At 41.6% G+C, this 20,071-nt stretch overlaps 1 protein-coding gene across 1 annotated transcript in view; it reads left to right on the forward strand.

Moving 5' to 3' along the window:
- The first annotated feature begins 635 nt into the window (after positions 1-635).
- The window catches only part of myt1b (myelin transcription factor 1b), a 63,118-nt gene continuing 43,682 nt past the window's right edge, over positions 636-20,071 (forward strand). Inside the window, exon 1 of the mRNA XM_036532596.1 lies at positions 636-681. Within this exon, the coding sequence (XP_036388489.1) occupies positions 654-681 (28 nt within the window). The 5' untranslated portion in view covers positions 636-653. The remainder of the gene's footprint in view (positions 682-20,071) is intronic.

The following is a 20,071-nucleotide window of genomic DNA, read 5'->3' on the forward strand; positions in this document are numbered from 1 at the left end:
AATCTCAAAATCTGAGTTCACTCAGATATACTTCTCATATGGCTTTTTGTTTGTGTTGTACCTTGCCTCACTTGTAAGTCACTTTGGATAAAAGCATCTGCCAAATGAATAAATGTAAATGTACTCAGCATTGTCCAGAAGTTCTCTTGTATCAGCACTGTGCATTTCCGTTCTTTATTAATCCTGTATTTTTAGTTGAAATCTGTTAGTGAGAGTGTGTCCATGTTTTCATTGTGGAACGGTTTTGTTGTACTGTTGCACTGGGGTAGAGAAGATCCTCTTTTTGAACAATGGATTTAGTTATAAAGACTGTCGCCTCTGCTGATACAGCCATCAACAGCTATCGGTGCAAACTAATGTGGGGGAGGGGTTGATGGTGAGGTTGTGAGGTGGTGACATTTTAAATTGTATATTGTTGCAATGGCAAGGGGTTGAAGAACATGTCAAAATGAAAAAAGACCACAGTAGTCATCCTTATAACTTCTGAGTACTCCATGGTGCCATGGGCCTCTGACTATGGCAGGCTGGACTGTAATGGCTGTCATGTCTTTCCTCAAGGCAGCAAGTCGTGCAAGTTCAAGGAAGGGTCAAAGATTAAGGCCCAGAGCCAGTAATATCTCAAGACACAGAGCATCAGGAGGCCAGGTCCAACTATGAAGGATTGGGAAGTCTCTGACAAAGGTAAGGAGAAATATCCTGAAGCCATTTGCAAGAAGGGGCTTATTGCCAATTGTTTTACTTGTGTTCATTGTCTCCAGAACTGCAGTTTCCACACACAATCACCAGTGTACAGAGAAGTAGAATCAATGTGATGCCCCCACCTATCTAACTGTATTTTTGTAGCCTTTTCATATGATCTGTAATGCAATTTGTAAATGCCTTTGTAATGGCTTGTATCTCTTTACTGTTGCACCCATTCTGATGCAGCAGAGGGGTCCTTGACCTGCTGGGGCCTTGCTTTTTTGATAATGCAACTTACAATCCATTTAACAAACACTGAGAATTTTGATTACAATTCCGTGCTCTGTTTTGATTAGAAGAATGAGGTGCATTCAGTGCCCTGGGGCCTAGGTACTCCATGTGGGACATAAAGGGAGGCAACCTTGAGATGTGAATTATATAGTATGTGCGTGTTTGTCTCTGACCCCAGGTCAGCCAGAGGTCAGTCACAATTTACACCTCAGTGCCTGGGGCCTTTTATTCTGGAAATTACATTCTCTTATGCTGCATAAATCAGTGGGGGTGTAGGGAAATTGAAACCCCAGTCTTTGCATATGTATTTCTGGAAAATTGGAAAACACATTTGAAAGGGAGGGAAGATATTTTTCCCTCTTGAAAGGGGGATGCTATGTTCAGTGAGCAGTGCAGTAGTATGTTTTTTAAATTCCACAGTGAAAATGACTTTGCCCTTGTGTGCTTTGAGGCTTGAAAGGATAACTGAGTGTCTAGCCATATTTTAAGAGAGGAACACAGCGAGGGGAGGTACTGTTAACGCAGTGTCATTTTCAACAGATCACCTCAGGAGGACTGAGGTCTATTTTGTCACCTAGCATTGACAAACAGGTCACAGAACTGTAAAAGGGTTTTATTGATGCACAGCAAACCATTTTTTGCAATTAATTGGATTTTGACATTTTTCATTGAGGGAAAGTTGAGGGAATGTGAGAAAAGTTGTTTTGTTGTGAGTGCCAAACACACACAAGTTGATAGCCCTGGTAAGGCTGATTTATATATGTTTTGTTCCAATATCAAGTCAAAACAAATATCCATTTTAGTAACTGCATAATGTCTGCACTATACACACACACACACACACACACACACACACACACGCAGATTCACACCTCTCCCCCACCCCCACCTCCAGATACTTACATTACATTTTCCTCTCCAATATGTTATGAGCCTGAGATTCCTGAAAAAGATGGGCAGCCTGGTGTAAATTATGGAGCTAAATGAAAGTCCATATTTGACTGTGTGCTTTGTGTTTTGTTTGATGAACAGCATGTAATGACTCTGTCTCAAGTAAATGGTTTCTGATTTGTGGCGCAGCTGTCATTTGGTGTTCCGTTCATTCCAGCCCTTCTGTTAACACACATACTCTCTCTCTGTCACACACAAACACTCAATCACTCAGCTGCAGACCTGCACACATACATTGACACATATACACATCCGCAGATGTTATCTAATATTCTATTTGCATACAATTATATTTTTGTTGTTTAAATCAGGCTTATATCAACAATAAACTGTGTAGGATTACAAGAATAATGGCCAGAGGCTTTGTTCAGTGTCGTGGAATAGTACATTCTCCTCATTCTTTCCCCTTTTGTTAAGAAACTGTGTGTGTGTGTGTGTGTGTGACACTCCCTGTGCTTACCTGATGGATACAGTCCAAGGAACAAGGAACTGCACTGGAATAGCAATAGCAATAGCAATAGCAGTAGTGCTGTAATAGACAATCATTGCACTTGTATCTCTACTAGCTAGCTTGTACCTTGTCTGGCCAACTATTGAAACTTGGTCATACAGCACTCCTAAAAGCATCTGCCAAATGAATAAATGTAATGCAAAATGTAAAACACAGCAGCTACAATTGCTACCACCTCTGAGTACTTGAAGCATGCACAGCATAGGACGCATGAAGCTGATACTCTGTGAGCGTCCAATGAAAATGTATTAGCACAACAAACAAGTCTTACATATGAAGTCCCATCTTGATAAAGTCCACATGCACAGTTTAACGTGCAAGTAGACAAATAGGTGTATGTGAATGTGCAAGTAGGCTTTGCTGCCAAAACACGCCAGTGCTTAATCCTGGAGAAACAGGGAGCATAAGTGTGCATTGTAGTGTCCAGGTAACAACAGTTTTTCATAGATGCAAAAAGTCAAATGTGCAGAATTCATCTTTCAGTACTTACAAGGGAATAAAGCTTTTGTAGTGCCACAAGGTCTTTGGCTGGCAACCAAGAGTCCAGTGAGCACTACAGTAATATTGCAACTTACAATTGCTTTGCCCGTCTGAGCACAGTCAAAGCAAGGGTTAAAATGTGCAATGGCTGACACCTGGGAAAGTTCTGTCCACTTACCTGGAAATTGAAATGCATGTGCAGCCTCCAAATGTCAAAAAATGCAGTTGCATTGAATGTTAAAGAACCCATGTTCTATAAAAGAAGAGCATACTCAGAAAGGTAAAGAGGTTATTTATTTAAATGAAAGGGATTTATGACAGTGTACCCTTTACTATTTGTTAAATGGCAAATATACAAAATGTAAGTACAGATGGTGGGAGGCATCTAGGTTGTTTTTACACTGAAGCATGCATGGTTGTCTTTTCGATTATCAATTTCCTATTGACAGCTTGTGAGAAAATGTGATCTATATTAGCAAACTTTTGTGTTGAAATGGATTACTTCATCATTGCATTAATGATGCAGTAATCATCATCAAACTTGATCACCTTTGGCTGTCATATAACATCACACCAACAGGGGGCACTATTGCAAAATATACCATTTCATGAGATTCATGGGTTGGTAAGGAGGAATAAAAAGTGAACATATTTTTTGCCTGCATGTTGTTTTTTTTTTTTTTTTACAATTTTGCTTTGTATATTTTTGATTATCTTTTTATTTATACATCCACCTCTGCTGGTCTTCATTTGATTTGCTCCTCAATCAAATTTTGGACATCTTTGGGACACACTAGGCAGCATATTACATTTGAACACACAATCAGAACATATATTTGTGCAAGACTTCACAAGTGTACTTCTTATATCTCACATAATAATGCCTGGCCCAAACAAACACACACACACGCACACACACATTAAAGCATGCACACGTACATGCTCTCAAGCTCACATGCACACACATATGAATGCGAGCTCACGCACACACAGATGCACTAAAGCACATACATATACATGCACTGAAGCACATGGGCACGTACTCATATGCGTTCGGACACACACACACATAGACATGCACAGCTGACTCCATTTGAAGATGGATTCAGGGCTGCAGCCTGTGGCAGATCAGCAGTGTTCCTATTGTAGGATGATGAAAGGAAATCAATAGGTGGTGGCCAATCTTTATTGTGTCCTCCGTATTACAGCATCACAGGATTGCATTCAGATCAGGTACGGGGCCATACACTCACCCAATGAGATATAGGTCAAAGACATGTATAGATTCTGAGATATACACAAACGGTGTGATCACATACAGCTATTACTGGAATGTTAGAATCTCTGAGCATTATGATCACGCAATATTGAAACCTCTGAATTGCTGTTTGTGCTGTAGGGTCATTTGGACATGTGAGTGACATTTAAATCACTTAGGGTCATCAGTCGTGATTCAGGCAAGTCCTGATTGAAATTTGGTTGAAGTGGGGGGGAAAGAGGAGGCGCTCCTACCGGTGTTCATGCTGAATAGATATTTGTTGACCACACTTTCATTAGGGAGTAAATGAATGTGATGAGTTGTGACATTAGAATACTGCTGGAACAAATGATGCAGGCGCTCTCAATCCAATTGGGCCAATTTCTGAAGATTCTCAGCCTTGCGGAGCGAGTTGTTTATTTAAGAAGGGGGCCGAGGGGACCACGACAATATTGGAAGCGCGGGCCCGGGCTGTTTTGAATTGGATTGCACGCTTTAACGCAGAGACAGATTGTAAAGTGTGATTTTATTAAATCCTTCATTAGGATTCATCAGCGAGATTGGATCAGAAAAAGGTCACCGTGCAAATGCGTTTTCTCTGCGCGGCGAACGCCCCAGCGACGGCGGCGCTGAAACAAATTTGCTGTGAAAATGGGGGGAAAAAAAGCTGATTACGGACTGGCGCGGAGGCGCAAGGTGAAACTGACATTATCTCCCGCCACCGACGCCGCCGGGACGCACTTGCCACAAATCATTTGTATACTCTCATTTCGGCGAGCACGCCTTAATATTGCTTACTGCTTACGGAGCAGATGACTTTCAGCGAGTGGATGGCAGGAGTGGGGGGGGGGGGGGGGGGGGGGGGGGGGGGGGGGGGGACGACAGGGAGTGGAAATTTGCTGCAAAGTGGGGATGTCAGGGGGACCGTCCTCCTTGAGTTCGGCCCCGAATGAAGTGTAGAATTGTATGCGGCATATGTCATGTATGGTTCAGCAGGAGGCTGTTTGTGTGTGTGTGTGTTTGTGTGATTGGTGGGCATACTATGGGTGGGTTTTTCAGACATTACCATCATTTATCTTGTGCAGGTTTCTTTTTCCTGTGCCTCTAGCTCATGGAACTGGAATAGCATTCTTTAATCAAAAATCATCTGCCATTGTTCAGTAATCCTTAGCTTGTTTTGCCTCCACACCCCCACCCCTCCAACCTCACTCCCACCCCCATCCCACCCAACCCCTGCCTGTGAAACATCAGGAATTTTCCAGCAGACTGCATGCTCATGTTTGTGTGTGTGTGTGTGTGTGTGTGTGTGTGTGTGTGTGAGAGTGTGAGAGAGAGAGAGAGAGAGAGAATATAGCCCTGTGGTAGTAACAGTGCTGGCAAGAAGCTGCCCTGCTCCCCGCCCCATCTCTAAAGTGTGAAGTGTAAAAATGGCCCCCACTGAAATGTGAACTCTACATGTCAGTTCCAGAGGGCCCGGGATCTTTCTAATCGTATACACTATTAATGTCAAAACCAGACGAGGAGGGGCAGGAGGAAAAAACTGTATGTGTGTGTGTGTGTGTGTGTGTGTGTGTGTGTGTGTGTGTGTGTGTGTGTGTGTGTGTGTGTGGGCGTGCGCACTTGTGCATGTGCGTGTGTGTGCGTGTGTGTGTGTGTGTGTGTACGTTTGTTTACACACACATATTTCTTTATGTGTGTGTGTGAGTGCATGTGTGTGTGTGTGTATGCATTCCTGTCCCAGCCCAGTCTTACTCTGTTCCATGTACACATTTCATCACACTTGGATGAGTGCTTTCAAAGACACTTCCTTCATTAACCTCAGCCGATTGTAGGAAGTGACTGGGGCAGAAGTAGCTAACAATGACCTAGATTCTGTGGCGAAGCCCCCAGGAGCTGACTGGCATATCTGCACAGTGTGGATCGGTGACAAGCCCTCTGCTGCACACTGCTCAGCTCTTAGTGCCGTTCGCGGTGCATGACCGAGATGACAGCTGCCATCAGCGGTGATGTTTTCACCGCATTAGCATCAGATTTTAAAACAAGATCAAAAATTGATGTAAGCCAGTGTGACTTTTTTGTCTTTAGCTTTTGCATATTTTGCATTGTAATAACTTTTAAAAACGGAAACAGACCTCAATCATTTTCCCGCACAGGAATCAGAAAATCTCAGTTCAACACAATAATGGCAGCTGCTCACTCGTATAGGCACAAGATGATGGGTTGTAGCATTTCATGTGGATTTATTAGAGTTATAGTATTAAAGTTCTTGGTCTACTCACTTTGTGTAGGAGAAACTCTTCATCCTTTGCCTGTCTCTGTAGATGTTTGTGCTACAGTCTTTACATTCGAGTGAGAACACAAAACGCTAAGGGGCCTGTTCAATTTACTTCAGTGATTAGCCATAGTGATGCAGTGCTCTCTGTAATTATTCATCCCTTTGTTATATATTAACTAATTCACACGTCTGCAGAAATAGCCATCTTCCAGCTTGTGGAGATCATTTGCTTGATATGTTTTAATATTTCTCTTGTTTTAGCCATGGTTATGCTACTGCAGGATTTTCTTGCAACCGTGTTGCTGCCTCTTATTTTATGAAATTGGCACAGGTATTCTGTCAAAGCTTCTGTACAATATTCTATAGTCAGTAAGGCTTGATTTTATTACAGTTTAACAGAAGTATGAATAAATATGGTGGAAGCTAAATATTATTAAGGACACATTTTTAATGACCTAAAAAGAAATGCCTTACATCAGATATGGAAGAACACAGAGTGTGAGAAACTGTCTTTTCTTCTCTCTTGACCTGGGTAAAACAGTCAGGGATCTTTTCAGTAAAGTCTGTGAATGGGAGAGGGGTCATGTCAAGAGTGTGACAGATTTTTTGATGAATGGTGGAGTTGTGGAAGTGGGGTCAGGTGCCAGCCCAGTCCATGGGGGCACAGGGAGCAAGACTTTGCCCGCATATGTGTCCAGGTGCAGCTGCACCCACAGAACCACTGCATCATCAAAGCAGAGCTAACATCACAGTTTTAAGACACTGTCTGCAGTTGATGAGTGATTTGTGCTATTCAGATGTGGAAGAACCAAAGTCTCTGTGATGAGCCAGCTGCGTTCAGTAGCAGGTGGTGCGCTAGTCAATGGTCTGGACTTTAGGATTGAAAGTTGTGAGTTCTTTACTTTACCTCAGCTGGTATAGTAAAAGACCTGCTGGACAAGTAGGTTACAGAATGTGAAAGATCTGAAATGATACATTGCTCAGAAAAAGGGTTAATGTTAATGTAACCTTTGTGACTACAGTGCAAAGCTTTGATTCATTTGCTAAAACAGGAACAGTGTGATGTATGCATTTCTATGTACAGCTCAGTCATACAGACCACAATAAATATGTAGCTTGAGTGTTGATGAGTTTCAAGTAGTCTTTTCAAACTTCCCTTTTTACTTTTTCCTGGTTTGGTTATTTTTCCAGAAAAGTTTTTGTATGTGGGCCATGCTGCAAGAATAACTGCATGTCTATGCCTCTTCCCCCTGTATTCAGACAGTGGCCTCAGAAACATACCCTCCTACGAGACAAAAAAAACCCCTCGCCACACAGAGGGGCATCTGTGTTCCCCAGACAGACATCTGACAGTTATCTTGCTGGGTGAAAGCCCTTGGAAAACACTGGAGCCATCCTAGTCAATGGCCCAAGTCAGCCACCACTGTACCCTCTCTGTCCCCTTCCGTCCACTCCGTCACAGGCAGAGGGGAAGTGAAGAGACATTTGGGAGGGGGGGCTGTGAATGGGAGGCTGGAGAGTGAATACCCCTGAATTCAGGAAGTCACAGGGACTGGTGGGACCAGGATGCACCTGTCTCATTGTTTCTTAAGAGAGTTGTGAAAGCAGCAAAGTCAGACTAGGGGAAGATTTATTTGGCTGTCCACTGCTTTTTCCATTCCGCTTAAAAGTTTTTTTTGTTCTCCATGTGGATTTATTATTGAATGTCTTGCATAATGCCCTACCTGTTCAGAATAAAAGGGGTATCTGACATCCCTTGCCTGAACGGCACCTCCTAGGTCTGACTTGTTTAATGGGGACATTTTGGCGTGGTGTCAGAGGGGTCTTCTTCCTCCTGATTGTGGCATTTTCAGTTTTTGGGTCAGAGTTCATCTTTAGAGATTGTGGTTACCGAATAAAAGTGTTCACCCTCAAGAATAAGCAATGGGGGAGGGGGGGGGGGGTCATCTCAGACTGAAAAATTTTACTGAAGCGATGCTAAAAATTCTTCAAAGCCTTTGCCTATTAGCAGTATCTGATGGCACCTGTTCGAGTGACACTCAGTGTTACTGCAGTATCCACGCTGCCATGGTTTATATTCACACAGGCATTATATTTTTGCTGCTGTTATTTAGGGTCCCTGTCTGACAAAGCACTGACAGGGAATTGACACCTTTATGCTAAAACCCTGATGGAGGCCTGCCCTGCCCATCATGCACTTCTTTGCCGTGAGTGCTTCATCCCGCGGTACTTCATTAGCAGGGTGGATGCATGTGTGATAAAGTGGCTGTGCTGCAGGACAAAGGGAGGAGCAAGGACATTAGCATGTAAATAGCTGCGCACCAGTCTGCCGACGGATGACAAAGGGCACTTGGGAATGCTGTTATTCCCAAAAATGGGGTAGGAGCACATTGAGTTTAAGTGCCTTCCTGCTTCCCCTCACTGGTGCGAAACCTCTGCCTCCCCTGATCAGCAACTCCAGTGACATTTAAAGCTAGAGTCTCCCTATCAAAATTGAGAGGCAGGAAAGGTATGTTATTTTCTGAATTTTTTTCATTCATCTATTTGTTTTCTGTTGTCTCATATGGCATTTCACTGCCATTGCCATGCATGCAAATAAGAAAAAAATATGGGCTGTATGATGTATGTATTTACTGGAGGATCTGTTTTTCTCTCTCTCTCGCTCTCAGTGTCTCCCTCCCACTTCTGCGATTTCCCCAGTGTGCTTTTAAAGTGCTTGTGTGATTTAAATACGCAGCCTCCCCCCCCCCCACCCCCCACCCCAAATGCCGCTGCCTCTCCAAATGAGTTGGGGAGAGGAAACAAAGGCCCAGAGATGCTATCACATGGCATCTGAAACCGGCAGCCAGGGCCTGTGCACGCTGGGCCCCGGTGTGCTTGCGCCGACCGGCTTCTGTGGCAAATCGCCGCCGTGTGTCCCCCAACCTGTGCGCTCGGCCCTCTCCATCTGGCGCAGATAGCGCGAGTGTCCGTGCCTGATAATGAACCGTGTTTCAATCTGCCCCCCACTTCACCCCCCTACCCCACCCCACCCAAACTACCCACCCGGCTAGATTCACTTCTCGTCTAATTACGTGGAGGTACAGGGAGGGGGGGCGGGCGCCTTTTTGGTTTTAAATTGGAAGGGCCCTGTTTCATCTCTCTGACTCGTGCTTGTGTGTGTAAGAGTGGAGCTGGGGGGGGGGTCTGCATCCCAGGCCTTTATGAGAATAATTCAAGTCACGCTCTTCAGACCTCTCCCTGTCAATTGCTTTCACTGTCCAGTCTTCCAGTTTTTTATAATGCCCTAAAACTATCTGAGTCAATTATCAAAGACAGACATGAAATGAGAAATTTGGCTGTTAAAATGCTGAACCATGTGCATTCTCTATTTGGCTTACAGCAAAATTTGGATAAATTGCAGCTTTAGTGAGTTGATTTATTACAAATTCTTATGATGTATTCGTATTACAGGACATTTCACTTATAAGAATTATTTGTGTCCAATACTTCATGAAACAAAGTAATATTTGGCTCATGTAAATGTTTGGTCTCCCTCTCATAACTGGCAGTCTCTGGGTTACGAATCAGCTCCTCAAGCATAGGTGCCTTTCTGGTTTTCAGTTTCGTTTATTTGACATCGTGCTCTGCTTGTCTTTGAGAAGCTTCCACAGTGTAGGCTATTTGATGCCCACTTTCTAAGCTAAATGTCTTTGGTTGGGCTTAAGATCATTAAAAGACTTGAAGCAGAATTTTCCATGAATAGAAAACCCATTTCTTTTCCTGCCATGTCAACAGGCGTTTAGACACATAGCTGAACTGTACCATTTTCTCAAAATGTCTTACATGCTAGGTAATTAGCAAAAGATAAAATACTCACTCTTTTCAAATTCTAGTGGTCCTTTTGTACTTTTTTTGCACGATTGTACATTCCTGCTCTCACATTGGTATAGCATTATATGTTGTGTGTGAGCCCAATTCTTACAAGGGGAATTTTTAAACAGCATTAATTTAGGAATGATTCTGTCCCTTTTTACCACTGTACACAGTGGATTCATATATCAGTAATTCTTATGAATGGAATGCACATGAATTGTAGGCCTTTTATAATGCAACATGAGTTGTCATGCCTCCTGCTCCTCTCTTGATTTGTAATACCTCTGGCTCACGGTACAGCTCATGTTTATTTACGCACTTCTCATCTTCCTTTTTTCATCTTTTACCCCCGTCTGTGACCTTGGTTTTCTTTATGCCTTCTTTTCTCATTTCTTATTCCTCCTTTTGATTTGCATTCCTTCTTTGTTGTTTTTGTTTTAATAAAATGACTTTGCCTTCTCACAGGGGCATGGTCCTCTTCATATACAGGCAGAGGCACAGAACACAGTGATTCTATGTGACTCACACTGACCCAACACTGGAAATGGATTAATAACAAGCACCAAAAAAGGACTCCCCACCAACCTCCCCCTTCCTTAACGCCCCCACCCACCCCCGGAATTATTAAAGAAAACCCTTTCCCGTCTCCTCCATTAAATTTCCAAGTGATGCATTTGGACTCTAACTAAGCCTTCATTTCACTGACATGCCATATGGTAGGAGGCTAATCTGGTCCTTCCTGCTGATTGGAAGAGGGGTAACTTCTGTAATTAGATCAGATTAGAAGGAGCCTGAGGGAATGGGACCGGACGCTGCCGTCTGGCCGGTGAGTCCGCGCGCCGGGGGCCCTCGTAGCCCTGTGCCGGGGACGCGAGCACGAGCAGGGGTAAGAGAGCTGAGCTCGACGGCGGCCTCCTCCACCAGCCTCGCGGCGCCTCACTCTTCCACCCACAGACTCTGCCCCACTTCTGAATGCACGAAACTTTTTTTACCCAAGCCCTGACTGCAGGCACTCCAGGCAGCAGTAATAAGAATATTTTACTTTCATGATTCCATTAGACACAATCATTTCTTTTTCTCAGCTGTAATGAATGCAAGGTCATTATTGGACTCTCGCTGTGCTGTGAACTGCCAAATTATATTCAGAGGCCGAATATAGTTTTCCAAATAACAAACATGTCAGAACGTGTTTGAGAGTCAAGGAAGAGTTTCTTCCTCAGTCAGTTCGTTCTAAGAGCGGAACACAGTGCGCTTCTTTGTTGTGGCATCTCATTGGCCTGGAGAAACAACAGCTACATCCCACCAATCAGATGCAAATGGAGTGTACTTTGAGAAAAGTTGTTTCTCCTTCAGTGCCTGACAGAAGAGACCAATGCACCTGGTCACAAGTGGGGTGTCACAAGAGGGTCAGCGCAGCTTGGAGGTCAGTTTGCCCCCAGTTATCAGGAAATGTCTTTCCTAATATTCATTCTTGATTTAGGAAATGTACAATTTCTCCCATCAATCACATGCAAGAACTTCCTTCTACCTAAAGTTCATATGAAAGACACATAACTTAATTTCAAGTAAAAAATATTTTTTGTTCGACTTGTTTCATTTCATTCAGTTTGCCTGTCTATTTATAGCACCCTCTGTTATTTAAGATCTTTTCAGCCATTATTTCTGCTCCAGTAATGAGTAATAATAGGGACTTAAATGGCAATTTAAGACATATGTGTAGTATCTCTTTATTTGGAGTGATTCATCATCAGCTGTAGGTAATAGGACCCTTCCCTGCACTGAACTGCGCTAAAATAGCAGCTCTGCAGTATTTCACATTTCTCTACAACATCTTGTATTTTCCCCATTGTTATCTTTAAGTAGAGATTTTTCAGTGAAAGCAAAAGTAAGACAGAAATATTCCCTCGTCTCAGTCATTGTTATGGTGACGATGGAACATAATTCATAATTCCACACATGGAGTCCACTGCACTCACCTCCCTGGGTGCGCATGATAATCCAGTGTTAGCCACAGCAGGGTAAATGCAGCAAAGAATGTGCGAGCCTATCCCCATTTTACAGCACAGGTCAGCTGACTTCACATCCAAAGTGGTTTCCCATCCTGATGTCCACGGTGCTGTTGTAAACAGATACAATTGTCTTTGTGCGCAGGTCCCTTTCATCCCCCTTGCCCATTCTTGAGCATATGTCATTTGGAAGTGGTCTGCTAATTAGGAGACCCTATTGTTCCAAACTTTGCTGTTTTTGTCGCTGTCAGGGGGCTGCCTTCCTAACAGGAGGCCGTGTAGGACTCTTAATGGGTTTACCTTAGTGTGGCCCATCATTAAGATTTATCAGATCCCTCACCACCTCCTCTGCTGATGGCTGAATGGAGAGGAGTGCAGTTCTTATCTTTACCCCCTCCTCCTACCACCCCTTCTGTCCATGGTGGCTGAACAAGAAATGTGATCAGCAGTGTCAAGAGTCAATCTACCCAGGGGCTTTATCCTGGCAAGGTGGTCGGCTGGGGCATGGTTTTTATGGAATGTGTATGTGTGTGTGTGTGTGTGTGTGTGTGTGTGTGTGTGTGTGTGTGTGGGTATGTGTGTGTGTGTGTGTGTGTGTGTGTGTGCATGTGAGAGAGATTCAACTTTGGTGCTCTGTGTGACTTCTGAGTAACAACCTTGATCACTCTCTTCCCATTCTCTTTTTTTCAATTACAGGCTTTTTAATTTTCTCCATCGAATCCAGTCTCCTCTATCGGGGGCATCCTATGAGGAGAGCGTACAAACACAATTAGTGTACCGACAGCTGCAGCGTAGAGCAGCTAATTATATCATTAAATAAGACCAGAAACAATGAGGTACTGAGCAGCATGTGTGTGTGTGTGTATGCGTGTGTGTGTGTGTGTATGTGTGCGTGTGTGTGCGTGTGTCTGAATTGGTAGGCTTGGCAAACAAGTTCAGAAAAGAGTCAATCTTTGCAGAATGGAGCAGGTCTCCTGAAGCATCATATTCAGAAACAATGGTTTCACAAAGACATGGTGTCTAAAAGAAGAGTTTCAAAAAGCCCGGGTCTCAGAACACTTGCCTTCAAACTATTTAATATACTTGACAAGCGACAGGGTTTCTGCATTTGGTGGGTGGTCAAATTTACTTGTGTAACATTAAAAGTGGTGTAAAGGTATGAGTTCTGAAGTGAGAGTTCATATTCCAGGGTGATGAGGTACATGGCCTTCTATAAGGCAGATTGCCTGAACTGCCTCAGTAAATGTCAGGCTGAGTTGATGAATAGGTGTTTGTTTTGTGGTTCCCTTGATCAGTTTTTGTGATGAATATATGACACTATGATTTTAAAATTATTTGCTTAGATTTCTTTTGTATATATTGATATTTAAAAAAAAAGCATTTGTGATGTAGATGTGGGAGATCTGTCTTGGATTTAATCCTTAATGAACAGGGGTGGAACATATAACCATACAGTTTCAGTGTGGCAAATTACTAATTATGAGATGAAAAATGTCCTCATTGAATTAGTTTTGTTTTTTTTTCTCTCTGAAAAATATAGCGTTATTGATCTGACTTTGCACCTTTTTCTTATTAACTCAGTGGAGGAGCAATCATCTATGCACAGTATTTGTTAACTACTTGTAAAGATATTTTGTAATACAAAGAACTGCTTTAAATTTCAAATCATCCCCTTCAGGGGGTAAATTAAAGCAAGCCCTCGCTTCACGTATCCTTATCATGTCAACCTTTTCAAAAAGTGTCCGTATTTTCAAATCGACTTCACCACGGTGTTACCGTGCTGCTACGTTACCTGAATGTCAATCAGAATGTCAAAGCAATCTCCGTGTCGGTATGTACAATGGACCATCTAAAACTGGGGGATGTGAAGATTGCAGAAATTCACTCCTGGGGACTGGGGAAAAATACAGTATTCCTGTAAGGCAAATCTGGTGAGAGGAAAGTATTTAGGTTACCAACACAAAAATATGAATATTTATAGAAGTCATAGTAAATATTTTAAAGAATTGTCGTCAGTCCCAAAGCTAGTCATGCATTCCTCAAGTGACAAAACTCACTTGAAATTATATTTTTGTTTGAAAGAGAAATAAAGATGATGATATAAAAGGTATGTTAACACATTGTTTGCATCTAAAAATGATTATTTTATTAATATTAATAATGTTATTATCAGTAATAATAACATTGCCAATTTCTTGATCATGCAGATCCTTTAAACAATTTTCATCCCTTGTCAGACAAGCCTAAATGCACTTAAACCAAATGCTACATTAGATTGCATTTAATTTGGATTAATTGAAAAATTACCATAACCAACAGTCATTAAAGTTAAAGCTTGCAGTAATGATTTCCAAAGGGGACGGGAATTGAAATGTCTCTCCCCCCTTTTCAGGACTATAAAGACTCCACCACATTAAAATTCATGCATGAGGAAGTGCACACTATTATGTGAGGTAGCAGCAAGGGAATGAACGCTGGGGCCAGGCAGCCAGCACTCCCTTCCAATGACAGAGTCCACATCACTGTATCCAATGCCAGTGCCGAGAGGTTACAGACTCTGAGGAGAAGACTGTTGCTTTGGTCCAGAGACCATTACCCTTTTGACCACAACCATGTCGTCTAAGAATGTAAGACCAAGAATACAACTTAGTGGTGTCCAGACTAAAGCTGAGAGTGAGATCAGGATGAAGCTTTGGGACTCCACAGCTGCTTGTATCTTTTGCATCCTTATATGGGAGGACCACAGTGTTCATTGAGCTAGTCTGATTCAAGCAAGAATGCAAACATACTGCACCCTCTGCTAAAAGTCACTTTCTCAGTTTTACCTGCAGCTCTTACTTCCAGCATTTTGTTTGGGATGTTCCCAGATAAGTGGGTTCTTATACCTTATAGGTTGTGCTTATCACTACAGCAGTGTGGCGTAGTGGTAAGGAGCAGGGCTTATAACTGAAAGGTTGCAGGTTCGATACCCTGATCTGGCAAGGGCAAGGTACTTAACCATGAATTGCCTCAGTAAATATCCAGCTGTATAAATGGGCAACATTCAAAATTGTAACCTATGTAAATAGCTCTGGATAAGAATGTCTGCTAAACAACAGTATTGCATTATTGTAATCACTGCGGCCAAATCCATGTTCCTGTTATTACTTATTGACTACTTCCATTTTGACTGCCTCGAAACAGCTCATTGATATGATAATGCATTCAGTATCATCTCGACATAATAGCACTTACACATGGATGACATCATACTGTAGAATTGACACCCAGATTCTATATGCACCTTACCCATGTAGTTCATCTGCATGTCCTCTAGTGCCCAGACAAACCTGCAGAAAGCTTTTGGTTTATCTGAGAGATAATCTGTGTCATCATTAGGCTATTGCTGTAGTCCTGATTTTATTTGCTTTTGATATAGTACCATAGAACATGAAAATAGATTTTTATAGTTCTTGCATGTTGCTCTAGAAAAGATCGTCTACTTAATGTTGATTTTGGCGACACTTTTGGTTGGCTGTGTAAAGCACACAGAGTAGGGTCACAGCTCAAAGTTCTCCCACACTTTTTTTAATTCCTGCAGCACCGCTGATTGCTGGTCAGTGCTAAGCAAACGTGAATCGTCACTGAACTCTTCCTCTGACCTAAGTGATGAATTAAAAATAAGCCAGCTTGCTGGTCGTTATTCAGAAGGGGGATGCACACTACATTCAACCAAACACTTTGGGTTTTTGTTTCAGAAGACAGCCCCTGAACATGTGTGATGTTCAAGATCAATAGGTTCCATTTCACATCAAAGACAAATTAAGTTTTTTTTTTTACTTTACTTGGTTATTATTGTTTTCTATCAAGGATTTCAATCTCATTTTATGCTTCAAATTACTGCCTAATGAATTTATAGTTTCGTTTCAAGAACATCAGGACACTTAATATGATTGTTAGGCTGTTGTAAGGCATACTACAGTCATCATTGCCATGAATACTGTGATTAGCTTGATTTGTAGGGCAAAGTCATTTCAGAGAGACACACATATACACATGCCCACTATAATATGATTATATGATTTAATAAGTGATTAATATATTTTGTACCCTGTGAAGATAAAAGAAGTAGGCCATTCAGAATGCACACTAATTTAAATGGAAACTAAAATCCAGGAAACTGATGCTCAGCCAACCATGCATAATACATTTTATAATTTGAATTTATGTTCAATTTGGGTGCATAAAACATTCTGTTACTTAAAAATAAATACGATCAACAAACAAATGTAAGTTAAGCTTGTCCAAGGGCATCTGGATTAAAAGTTGTTGCTCAGTCATAAGCGTGATTAGTAGCCATTGTTTTTTAAATGGGACTTTTTCTTCCCTGCAGAAAATTAATTGCATTACCTTTTAGTTCTTTGTTGTTGTCCTTGCCCTGGTGTGTAAACATGAAGGCAAGCCATCATGGCACAGTTTTCCATTATTATTATTATTCTGCATGTGAAAGATGGGTTAAGTTTATTTCATATGCGAAAATTAAACACCTACTGCTATAACTTTGAAGATACATACGCTATTTTTAGCCAAGTCATAGTGCTCCATTCGGTTTATACTGATTCTCCCCTGTTTTTTGCTAAATTTTGTGCTTTTGCAATTATACATTGTGAAAAACTCTTGGTATTGACTTGCTAACTTAGTCCAACAGAGCATAGTGGATTTTCATTGGCACAAGGCACCCCATATGGGATCATATGGATTTGAGACTCAATGTAAGTACATTTTACATAGAATATAACATGAGGTTTCCAACCATACAAACAAGCAAACAATCAACTCCAATCAACTCAGGGGCCTGGAAAAAAAAATTCAGAATGTGACCAGTAGTGTAGATTTTTGATGATGTGAAAGGGAATGACAAGAGTGTAGATAGAAGGGGATGAGAGAGCAGCATCACAAGGTGCAGGGATCTTGGCACCTGACAGAGTTAGTTTTTCCACTATGAGCATTTCCATTTTTCCCTAAATCAAGGTGCTATACCTTTGCCAGCAGCCCCAGCAAGAATCCAGTGTCTCTGTGGGCTACACAAAGCGTGAGGTGTAAGGACATATTCTGGATAAGGGAACTGTTTAGCAAGTGGTGTTGTTTAAAGTTTGCCTTGTCGCCTACAAGACATACTGAAACGCTGAACTTGTGAACAAGAGCAGCAGGGGACCGTAACTGCCAGCTGGTCCCCACTGCTGTCCTTTCTCTGCCCCTGAAGTGTTCCGATTTTATCACCGCAGGGAGATTCTCCGTCCGGGCTGCTCACCTGCCGTCACTGAGACTCAGTACGCAGAAATGTCCTCAGTACGCAGTAACATCATGTATTTTGAAAAACCCCACAATCGCCGATTCACTTTCTGTGCAACCCCACAATCTTTTTTGTGTTATTCTAGTGCAAGCAGTCGCATTCATTACACAATATGCATCACGTGTGTATTCTCATCCTGTATTCACTGTTAATAGTTATTCTTACACATTCAATGACAGACTCAGAATAGTTCTACAGTGGTATATTACATGACCTGCCAACTCAATTTTGAATCCCAAAGGAAACAGAATGTGCCATTTGACAATTTCTTGAATTTTTGTCATTGGTTTGGAAAGATTTTGATATTCACATAATTGGTTTGATTGAGTCTGTAGTTTTGTCGAAAAAGGAAAAGAAAAACATACTGGAGGAAAGTGAGCCAAAACAAAAAAAATTGATGAATAATTCAACAAATAAGAACACATTCTGTCAGAGATCAAGAAATTCTGCTAAATGGCACTTCAGAAAGAGAGGAAGGAATGTTGTTTTGAGTGATGCCAGCTCTTTTCCCTACAGATATATGTCACAGGAAACATTCTAAATGATGTTTTAATGGTGTCAGGGCAGCTATCATTGACTGTACTGACTCGCTTCAACCAAACGATTGTCGCAAATTGCCGTGCATATTATAGTCATTTCAGAAAAGGATAACTGTGGAATATTTCCATTTAATGGTGCACATTTGGTTCAGTCCCAAGTTTTGGGGCTTTTGAAGATGGGCACTCACACAAGATGCAAAAATTAAAAGAGACCCATGAGTAATTTTCTGAAAAATTATCAATAATTTCCACCACTGCTATAGCCATTACAATTACATCGCCTATTGAGTGAATTGTTTGTCTTACAGTCAGAAAAACGGGCCCTTATAATGCTTATTTACAAGTGCTTGTTTTGTCCTTCTTAACCCTTTCCCGGGGTTTGATTAAATGACAAAAGCTTATAATAGACTAAAGACTAAAGTACATACTCATTTTTTAATAAAAAAAATTACACATTTGTAATAGTGCTAAACAATGCTAATATTCTGACAAGCCAAATTTTGCAACCACAAGTCCATGGTTATTGTACTTAACTTAGTCATCACAGTAGTTTGTGATTGAATCCAACGTATGTGTTGGTTACCATCATATACGGATTTCTAGCCAGTGTGCTCTGCTTGGCCAAGTAATGTTTGCTTTAGAGTTTTTTGTTCCTTTCACAAACACAAATAACTTGCTGAAACATTTGCAGTTTTATGTGCATGTTAAAATCACGTCCATGTTCATGTGCAGTGTGTGTAGTTCATTTCCAGTACAATAACACTTGAGGCTTCACGTTCTCGGTGAGTGATTGACAGAGGGTGTATGTGTTTCTCAGAATGGCCACAAACTGAGTACATTGAAAAAAAACACCACTCTTGACCCTGATGCTCCCTCTTATACGTAGAGGCAGAACGGTGTTAGTCCTTTTTAAGGCACAACCTAAAAATGCAACTTTAATGGGAAAGTGAGGGGCAACGCTTTTCACCTGTCATCTTCTATTAGACGACATGGAGGCTGACCTTGGTCGGTTCTACATCAGGGCAGGGGTTTATTTTATCGTAATGATGTGGCTGTGAAATCGGGCCCGCACGGAGCGCAGATTCTCATTACGCCTCTCCAAATTAATTTGCAAGGTTGATTCTGCCCGCTCATGCATACACCGTTCAGAATACCAGAGCTGATTCCCAAAGTAACGTGCCCAGAAATACTATTAAAGAACACTCTCAATTTTGATATTTGTCTGTCCTTCTGTCTGCAGTATCTATGAATAGATTTCTCAAGTATACTGTTGAGTAGGGTCTCTATCAGACAACTTCACTGTCAACACATATATTTTTTAAAAATATATTTGACTCCAATTGTTCTATGCATCTCTTATTATATTTCTTTCCACATTTCACATGAATTCATAATTTCATATTGACAGATGTTTCTGAAAAATGTAAGTCATTGTGTCCTCACTCCTCCAGGCTTTGTGTTCCTTATCATTAGTCTTTTACATTTCAGCCCACATGTTCTTCATATTTTGTAGCATCTCACATTATTATGAATATGGAATTGTACGATGTAATATTATATTATAATATTAGCACTGTACCATCCTTTTAATAATTCTGCTTCCTACACTGGACTCTGTATGTATATAGAAAGATAATATTTTCTTTATAAAATCCTATATTGTAGGAGGAATGAGGGTGGGCTACACTTAATCTGATCAGTGTTTTTGCGTGTTCCCCCATGCGGGCTGATTTGAATAAGACATAAATCAATGCATGATAATCCCGTAGCTTTTCTACAAAGATGACACACAATGCTCTTCAACTGCGCACGCTTCTAGGATGAGTAATTGCTGCAGCCCCATCCACAAGTGGGGGAAGACGAAGTGGTGAAACGCCAAGTAGGTGCAGCAG

This window comes from Megalops cyprinoides, chromosome 7 (assembly GCF_013368585.1).
Source record: "Megalops cyprinoides isolate fMegCyp1 chromosome 7, fMegCyp1.pri, whole genome shotgun sequence".
Lineage (NCBI taxonomy): Eukaryota > Metazoa > Chordata > Actinopteri > Elopiformes > Megalopidae > Megalops > Megalops cyprinoides.